General features: G+C 40.2%; 4 protein-coding genes and 1 pseudogene across 7 annotated transcripts in view; 2 read left to right on the top strand and 3 right to left on the bottom strand.

Moving 5' to 3' along the window:
- LOC104765283 (mitogen-activated protein kinase 19) overlaps positions 1 to 465 on the top strand; it is a 4,254-nt gene extending 3,789 nt beyond the window's left edge. The window contains exon 11 of one of the 3 annotated variants that reach the window (XM_010488969.2): positions 44 to 328. In XM_010488969.2, coding sequence (XP_010487271.1) covers positions 44 to 328 — 285 coding nt within the window. The other 2 variants (XM_010488968.1, XM_010488970.2) reach the window with 2 other exon arrangements.
- LOC104765285 lies at positions 689 to 2,774 on the bottom strand (annotated as a pseudogene).
- LOC104765287 (protein Jade-1-like) lies at positions 3,594 to 5,172 on the bottom strand. Its single transcript, XM_019240599.1, has 2 exons — positions 4,041 to 5,172; positions 3,594 to 3,928 (listed from the first exon to the last, which is right to left on the bottom strand). The coding sequence occupies exons 1-2, from the start codon at positions 5,004 to 5,006 to the stop codon at positions 3,875 to 3,877; spliced, it is 1,020 nt and encodes a 339-aa protein (XP_019096144.1). The 5' UTR covers positions 5,007 to 5,172; the 3' UTR covers positions 3,594 to 3,874.
- LOC104765286 (protein FLX-like 1) lies at positions 5,370 to 7,478 on the bottom strand. Of its 2 annotated transcripts, none has more exons than XM_010488974.1 (5): positions 7,293 to 7,478; positions 6,520 to 7,211; positions 6,277 to 6,440; positions 6,037 to 6,122; positions 5,370 to 5,616 (listed from the first exon to the last, which is right to left on the bottom strand). In XM_010488974.1, the coding sequence occupies exons 2-5, from the start codon at positions 7,149 to 7,151 to the stop codon at positions 5,518 to 5,520; spliced, it is 981 nt and encodes a 326-aa protein (XP_010487276.1). In that variant the 5' UTR covers positions 7,152 to 7,211; positions 7,293 to 7,478; the 3' UTR covers positions 5,370 to 5,517. The 2 variants fall into 2 exon arrangements, with proteins under 2 accessions (XP_010487276.1, XP_010487277.1); XM_010488975.2 differs by having other exon boundaries at positions 6,520 to 7,154; positions 7,293 to 7,469.
- Positions 8,087 to 9,124, top strand: LOC104765288. Its single transcript, XM_010488977.2, has 2 exons — positions 8,087 to 8,692; positions 8,776 to 9,124. The coding sequence occupies exons 1-2, from the start codon at positions 8,234 to 8,236 to the stop codon at positions 8,821 to 8,823; spliced, it is 507 nt and encodes a 168-aa protein (XP_010487279.1). The 5' UTR covers positions 8,087 to 8,233; the 3' UTR covers positions 8,824 to 9,124.

The raw sequence follows: 9,214 nt of genomic DNA on the forward strand, positions 1-9,214 counted from the left end.
TGCTAGGACATCATATTACAGAAGCACGGTACTCCCTCCGCAGACGGTATCTCCTAACTATTTCTTCCATCCTAACTCCATGAACCAAGAGAAGCACCACGGTGGTACAGCTGCTGCTTCTCAACCAAAACCGCAGTTTGTCCCCTCCCAATGCAACTCCGTGAAGCCAGCTGAGCTGAACCCAAACCCTTATGTCCAATCACAGCACAAGGTGGGTATTGATGCTAAGCTGTTGCAGGCACAATCCCAATTTGGTCCTGCTGGAGCTGCCGCGGTTGCAGTAGCAGCACACCGGAACATGGGTGCGGTTGGGTATGGCATGTCTTAGAATTTAGCACATTGGCGCTGTTGGCTATTGCCAGAAACTCCTCTCGTTAGTTGTTATGTAATGTAAGTATTATTCGATCGAAGCCTGATTTGAACACATTTGAGATTGTAATAAAAATGGTTCAGTTTTTAACCCCACCAAATGTCTCGGCTGAAGCCTAATGTGCTCTTGGAAACTGCTCCGGTAAGCTTGGATCATCCAGGTGATTTCTTGTTGGAAAAGATTTAAGACTTTGGCCTTTCAAGAATAAAGGACTACAAAATAAATCAATGTTAATCAAAATTGGCCTCTTGGCTAATAACACAGAGGAATGACCAAAGAATTTACAAGTCCTTTGATCAAAAAAAAGAAAAATTTACAAGTCCCAAGATGTGGTTGATTAGATTTTTATAGTCCGTAAACTATTGTCTTTCACCGAACATAAATAGTAAATTATACTCAATGGTTACAAAAAGATCTGACGTCTACACAAACAAGTGGTCGAGCATCATTGACTCATTACCATGCATATGAGAAATCAATAGGTTTAACCAAGCGTGGACAGATTTCAATTCTGGGTGAGTCCGATCGCCGGTAAAGAAGGTGTGAACATCGTTCTTGAGCGCAATCCAGCTGCAACCTGGTGTCTTCTTCACATTCTGCTGTCTCATTGTATCTCTAACGTCCAACACTTCCTCGTACTTCCCAGCTTCCACAAGAATATTAGACATTAATACATAACCACCGCAATGCTCTGGCTCGAGCTCACTTAGCCGCTTTCCTGCCAATTGTGCGAGATCATTGTTCCCGTGAAGACGACAAGATGACAGTATTGACCTCCAAACTACGGGATTATCGCAAACGGGTATTGATATTGCTAACTCATATGCTTCCTCTAGCTTGTCTGCACGGCCAAGCATGTCTATTACACAAGCGTAGTGATCACTTGTTGGGAGAATGTTATATACCGTCTCCATCTGAGCCAAAAATCTTCTCCCTTCGTTCACAAAGCCTGAGTGGCTACAGGCTTGTAGCAACCCAACGAATGTGATTTCATCGGGTTTGACACCGGCTCTGCACATGCAGGAAAACATATCCAAAGCTAACTCACCGCAGCTCTGCACACCGTAACCATTGATCATGATATTCCAAGAAGCAGAGTCTTTAATCCTCATCGAGTCGAAAACCATCCGAGCGTCCCTCAAGTCCCCGCATTTCACGTACATATCCATCAAAGAGTTATGTATGAAGAATTCAGTATTGGAATTACGGTTTAGAAGTCCATTGACGATCATGTAGCCATGAATCTCTCTGCCCTGCTTCAGTGCAGCTAGACGACCGCAAGTGGGCAGAACGGTTGTCAATGTAACAATATCAGGTCGGATTCCAGAGCATAGCATCCTTTTAAAAAGAGCCAAGGTTTCATCATGATCACCACAGTAGTCATGAACACATAAAACAGAGTTCCAAGTAAATATGTCTCTCTCCTCCATTGCTTCAAATATACTAATTGCCTCTTCTAGCCGCTTACTCTTTCCATACATATCAATCAACGCATTTGACACAACAATATCAGAATCAGAACCCGTTTTCACCGCAAGACCATGGACTGACCTACCGTTGTCAAGATCTCCTGATACAGTAAAACCAGATAAGACGCTTGTAATCGTATGCCTACTTAGGACTACACCTTCTTCACGCATTTTACTAAAGACTACCAAAGCATCCTCAAATCTAAAAATCTGTGAATACCCATTGACCAAAGCATTCCAAAGCACACTGTCATCTCTCTCAGGCAATTCGTCGAACACTTTCTGAGCATCCTCCACTGACTTGAACTTCGAATAAGAAGTAACCAAACCACTCCCAACGTAACAATCGGAATCAAACCCAAGTTTAAACGCGAAACCATGAACCTTCTTAACATCAGAAACCTCCATAGCATCGCTTCCTTTAAGCAAACTAGGAAACGTATACTTATCAGGCAAAATCCCTTTAGCTCTCATTTCTCTATACATCTCCATCGCATCCAAAGGAAACCCATTCAACACAAACCCAGAAATCAAAGCGTTGTAACCAAACACATCGCGTTCGGATCCGCCAAAGACCGTCACCGCACTCCGCATAAGACCACACTTGGCATACATGTTGACGAGACTCGTGACGGCGCGTGGCGAATCTTCGAGAAACCTTTTCCTAACCATGAAACCGTGGATCTGTTCGCCGGAAACGTGATCGATGCGCTGGGCACACCGTTGTAACGCGGAGATACATGTAGCAACATTGTGGTACTCGTATCTCTTCGGGTGTTCTTCGATTTTTCCAGAAACTGTCGAATATAATAAAGAAAATGAAGCAGAAGAAGAAGGCTTTGGGGTTATAGCTGAGAATAAATCTGGGTTTCGTGAGAGCAACCTTAAAGTTCCGACAAGCATTGTATCTCGATCCGTAGAATCAAAACGGTCATTGTTTTTTTTTTTTTTTGTTCCGACGATTATATTTGAAATTAAAGCTTTTATATATTTAGTATAAAAAAACTACTGTGTTATTAAAAAAAAAAAAGCTCGAAGTGATGATAATAATAATTAAAAGGCCCATGAAGAGAGGCAGACAGGCCCATTTAGTACTAAACACGATGGCAATTTATCCCACATCGCGTAGCTGAAGAGAGAGAGCTGTGTTTAAATAAGGTTAGAGTAGCGTAAGTGATTGTCCCTACGGGGACATCCGATAAAATTGGAACGATACAGAGAAGATTAGCATGGCCCCTGCGCAAGGATGACACGCACAAATCGAGAAATGGTCCAAATTTTTTTTTTCCCCTCAAAATCTACATCTCCCAGATCGATCTCTTCTTCTTCCTCTGTTCGATTTCTGTGTGTTTACCCGTTTTGTGGATCACAAGTGATGTTTTTTGATACAAGATTTTCTTGAAAAATGTAAGAATACAGGTTTCTTAAACCCTAAAATTCGACCTGCAATGAACTTATAAGATAGCTAAGACAATCTGATTGGGTTGTTGTTTTCAGTTCTGATGGTCGGAGAGTTTTGTTTCTGATTACGTGTATTGAGAGAGGTTCCCGGTTAGGTTATCGGTTGAAGCGTAAACCAACGAAACCATTTCTTTACTATTAGCGTCTAAATTCGTCAGTCAGAGGAGTTTCTGGATAAGTAATGTTGTATGTAAAGAATCTTCTTTTTTTTTTATTGGTTGGTCTGCTTATTGATTTCCAGAGAAATGACAAAAGATTTGATTTTTCAAAGAGAGGACAAGTATTTTATTATAGAACAAGAGAATCAAGGCCTATCATCAAGCCTAGCTCTACCTCTTTGAAAGCTTTAAAATATAACAAGAATGGAATAAGAATGACCAAAAAATTAACATAGCTTTTTCAGAATATCATAAACTTGACAGCATTTAGCACCAGGGCTACTCTCACTTATCAAATAACAATAACAATAAAAATCAGAAAAAAAAAAAAAAAAAAAANAAAAAAAAAAAGTACATGAGTGGAAGCTTCAGAGTTGCAAGCAAAAGCATGGTGGTCATGGCCCTCGAGCTTTCTCCTACTTTTTATCTTCATCTCTCGCAACTATCTTGTACTTTCCACTTTCCTGTTGCTGAAAAACAAAAACTTATCATCAAAATTGATCCCTACACTATACCCTGCATACATACACAACTAAACAGATCAGCAAAACAAAACAGTAGTAAATTTGATAGTAATCTTACCTTTTCCCATAGTTTGGTATGCTCATTGCAGAAACCAACAACAATACCACCAGTCTTCTTGCCTTCACGATACTCAATACAAAGATCTTCCTTCAAACCACAAGTAACATGAAAAGCCAACTGACATCTCATCTCCGAACACTCAGTAACACACCCGCGCCTAACGTTACACAAATAACACCTATCTTTCCATCTCCTACTCGGTACCTCGCTACAACAAATCCCTTCCCTTCCTTCAGGATCCTCAAAATAAACCTCAGGCACAAACAACGCGCAAGTGATGTGAGCCCATCGACCATCATTCGTAGGTTTCATCGCTCCACCTTTAGTTGTACACAAACAGCAAGAGACTGGATTCTTCTTCGAAGACATACACTGTCTGCAAAACCAATCACCTTCTGGTATAGCCTTAACAAGAGGATTCCCATAACAAGAAGCATGAACCATCAAATCACAACCATCACAGAACACAATTGGATTTGTTGGATCACCATCTGTACTTTGACAAACAGAACACATAATCCCATCTTCATCTTCTACTTCTTCTCTATCTTCTAGTTCTAGATCCAACACTTTTACATTCCCTAGAGGATCTATATTCTCTTTATCATCATCTTCTTCTACCTCTAGACTCGATTCAACCACTAGAGTTGACTTTTTCTCTATTGAACTCTCCTCAACAGAAGGCTTATACTCTATATTCAGATCAAAAGATGAAAATGGGTTACCCGAGAGCAGATCAGGATCAACCGCCCAGATCCTTTTCTTCGCCGGAAGACAACGGTAGGTAGGGTTAGAGTTCTCGTTGTCGTCATCGTAGTCGACTCGAGTTTGCTTCCTCTTCTTGGCCGGCAACTGCAACGACTTCGTCTCCGGTTGGTTCTGTTGCGCAGCTTCGAGATCTCGCTGCATCAGTCTGTATCTTTTGAGAGGAGGCAGATCTTGATACTGAGCAGCAGCATCCATGGCTTCTAGTTTCAGATCTCTCTGGTTGTGTCTGAATGATTGTATGAACAGTCGTTAGATCTCGGAGAAATTAAAGGCAAAGCGAAAACGAGATTTGCCCGCCAATTGTTTTCTGTGCGCCAAATTTCTAAAATCTGTTCTCATTTTTAAAATTTCGTTTCTTTTCTTCTTTTCTTTTCGTTTCACCCAAACCGAAAAATAAAAATTTTAAGAATTACCCGCCAATTGTTTTTATAAGAGCGTGCAAGGGAGGGAGGTGAGATTTATTATGGGCCTTCATTCGGCCTATTTAAGATGTTAATGGGCTTTTCTTTTTATATAACTATTGGGCTTTCATGTTTTTTCTTAATTAACAACGCTGTATTTATGGCTTTTTGCTGCTTGTTTTATAATCATTTGCAATAATTATATGCATCATCCTCAATAATCAGAGTAAACTTACAAAAAGAAATTTCATGAGAGTTGCTGGAAAGACAGATGGAAGAATTTTTCATCGATGTCCTTGTTGTCCTTATGGCTGCTGCTGGTGCTGCTGCGGATCGTAGCCACCAGCCCACGCAGCCTGCGGTCCGTAAGGAGGAGGATAATAGCCAACAACGCCTGCTTGTGCCTGAACCATCATTTGTATCATATTCATATGAGCACATTGCTTTATATATGTATGCACCTAAAACTACAAGAATATGAGATATATGAAGATAGTTTCTGTTCAGTTACATATTCTGTCACAGGTTTCATCGGCTATTGTTGACTATCTCGTCTAATAAATCTATTGATCCAGTTCTCTTTAGTTTTTACACTATATTGACTTGTTCGAACTTGCTGGACTATTGGCTACTGAAGTTCCGGTTCATGTCCAAGATTCAAAGTTCAAACTAAGTGTGAAACTGTCTAGACATAACATAACTATGGTGAGTTCAGACATATCATCTACTGATCTACTATAGCACAGGCAATATTGTCTTCTTGGTAAAAACTAAAAAAGAGATTCTAACGAGAAAGAGATAAAAGCTATGAATTTACAACTTACTGGATTCATGACATAGTTGGGTTGATAAGGATTCACAGGATACCCAGCCTCAGGATTTCCATAGCCACCACCATAAGCAACTCCACCTGATCAAAAACATGTTTTTGCTTAACATCGGCACATGCATTCAACTGTAGCTCCACTGTATATTCCTAGTGATTTTTCTCACCTACTGTGCATTGAATAGGCACTATGATGACTAATTTCAAAGGTTTGTGATTATTTAAAAATTCATCATACCAGGATTCCCAACAGGGCCATTTGCATGAGCTCTCGACTCTGAGTTAGCAATCTCTGCTCGAAGCTTCTCCAGTTCCCGAGCCATTGCAACTAATTTATGCTCCATGATCTTGCCGTGCTCGTAATTTTCCGCATACCCTTTCTTCTCATAATCAATAGCCGCTCTACAAAACAGCAATCACAGCATTAACATCAATATGATTATGAACAAAGGCAAATCTTAAAAAAGAAACTGGTCTTAACCTTGCTCTTTGCAACTCTTGCTTTGTGTTCTCAATTTCTGCAGTTAGTGTTGGTATCTGCTGCAAATCTGATGTAAGTCTAGCCAAATCTTGAGTCATCACATGAACCTGGCTGGTAAGTTCTTGCCTACCCGAAGTCAACTCTTTAATATCCACCCGAATCTTCTGAATCTCAGCTCGCATAGCATCAACTTCACGCAGTTCCATTTCGGACCGCATAGATTTATCATACATCTCCCTCATCATGATCTCTTCCTCAGCTCTCAATGAATCAATGTAATGCATAATTCTCTGCAACTCATGCTGAGCAACTTCAAGTTCCTGATTCAGCGCCACATGAATAGCAGCCACCGTCTGGTTATCAGCAAGTAACCCCTGAACATCTTGGTTCTGAGCAGCGAGACGATCCTCCATGATTGAAAACTGTGGAGGAAGACCTCTTGCATCAACTCTAAACTGTGGAGCTTCCCTACCATCATCAACCATAGAAGGATGAGGAGGTGGTGGCACTGGTCCTCCTCCTCCCAAGCCTCTAACGAAAGGCGGTTGTTGGTGAACCGGAGGTTGTAAGCCACTGTAAGACCCACCTTTCATCGAAGGTGGAGGAGGAGGTCCACGGTTTCTTCCAGACATTACCTTAAACGTTTAACCAGTTATGATCTTAGAATCGTTTCAAAACTATAATCTCAATTCCTGGCACACGGTGTTCGTTTACATAGTCAGCCAACAAATTCGAGAACGAAAAGGTTTACAAACTCAGAATCACGCACTGACCTTCGACGATGAACAAAAAACAAGCTTTCGCACCGGAGAAAACAAATTAGGGTTCCTTAGATAACGCCTTGTTCATCAAATTGAGGATCGATCAGCTTCGACGTTCCCTCAACTGTAACAAACTCCGATTTGCTCTGAAGAAATCAAAAACCTTCAAAATTTCCAATTCGCCGGAAATTGATAAAGCGGAGGTTTGCTTAATAATTATTATTTTCAGAACTAGTCCTTGATATTTTCCTGATTTACAGTATTTCTCTGTGATGTTTACCTTTTTGTCAATACTACCCAATTATTTCGGCTTTTTTCAATTTACTCCACTTCGTCTTTAATTGGTGGCACCATGACAGGTCCACACACTTGTGTGGCTCGTGATGTCATAAACACCTTTTGTCCCCACTAGCTATACCGTGAATATAAGATTCCCATAAGATATATTACTCATTTCTCATACTACAAATCATTCAATTAACCTTTAAATCGTCAAAAAAAAAAATTCAATCTAAATTTGACTATCTCTAGATTCTCTACCTTGTTAGTGTTACAATTTCCTCAATTCATTTTCTAAGCTAAATTGACGCTCTCGTCTTAAAACGATACGTAAGGTTTACAAAACGTAACAATCATACAAAACGTAACAATCATACGACTACAATGACAAATGTTATATTTAATTTTTCTTTAGGCAGCAATAAATTTGTTTAGTTTCCGTTACGTAGACTACCAACGGATGAATTTAATACCACAATGACATCAATACTCAAAACACAATGAATCGTCAAGGTGAGAGAGACGAAAGTTTTGGTTGATGGGTTATAATATATCATAATGAGATGAATAAATCTATAACGGTGGTATTCACATGAAGCTCACCATTTTCACCTATATACTTTGCTGCTCTCACTACTGAGACCCCTAAAAAAGACCCCCAAATTTAACAAACAATGGAAGTCTTGTGGGAGTTGGAGGACAAACTGAAGCTAACAACACAAGAAGCAGTTGTGATCTTGGTCGGAACAGCGGCTGCAGTAACTTTACTCTGCATAGTCGCAGCGTTTCTCAACCGCAATTCTCGAGGGAAGCAAGTAGCAGACGCGGAGTGGGCGTTCGAAGCAGCGGTTGTATCGAGAGCTATGGAGGAAAAGAGGAAATGTAAGTGGAGTAAAGTGAAGAGAACGTTGATGGGTTCGTTTTGTTGGAGCTCCGGAGCCAAGTGGATGGAGATGGAACCGCTAAGGCCGCCTCCATTGCTTGCAGCTAAAGAAAGGAGTCTGAATGCGGTTGATCCGGTTTGGAAGCGACCGATTCTGATGGGTGAGAAATGTGAATTGCCGCGGTTTAGCGGCCTTATATTGTATGATGAGTGTGGCCTTCCGCGTCATCATCCTCAACTTCAAGAACAAGTGAGTGTTAATTAGTTTACTCCTCTATATTTGACAACTAATTTTTCTGTTATAACTAAGTTCTTGCCATTGTTGTTTTGTAGCTAAAACAGAGTTCTATGGTAAGAACAACTCTGAGAGATTTGCTCTGACAATGGTTTTCTCTAATTCTCTGCAAGAAAGTTTCTTGAAGTTTGGTGTACTACTACAACTTAAAACCGCGATGAAAGGTCAGATTATGAGAATGCGGAGAAAATATGTTCCTGAAAACAATGTCCTTATGTGATGTAGATGCAAAATCTTCTTTCTTTTTTTGTGTGTTTTGATTGCTTAGAGGGGGACAAAGATTAGCTTAATCTTATGAACAAACGATTTGCTACAAATAGATGCAAATTTGTGTATTTGTATTTTTGATTGCTTGGTGTGGACAAAGAAAGCAGAGTTCTTATGAAATCGAATAATATTCACCAAACAAACAATATATGGACATTCGTTCTTCAAATCAACCCATACCAAAGATTTACAACTCAAAGAAACAAAATC

Source organism: Camelina sativa, chromosome 19 (assembly GCF_000633955.1).
Source record: "Camelina sativa cultivar DH55 chromosome 19, Cs, whole genome shotgun sequence".
In the NCBI taxonomy this organism is placed as follows: Eukaryota; Viridiplantae; Streptophyta; class Magnoliopsida; order Brassicales; family Brassicaceae; genus Camelina; species Camelina sativa.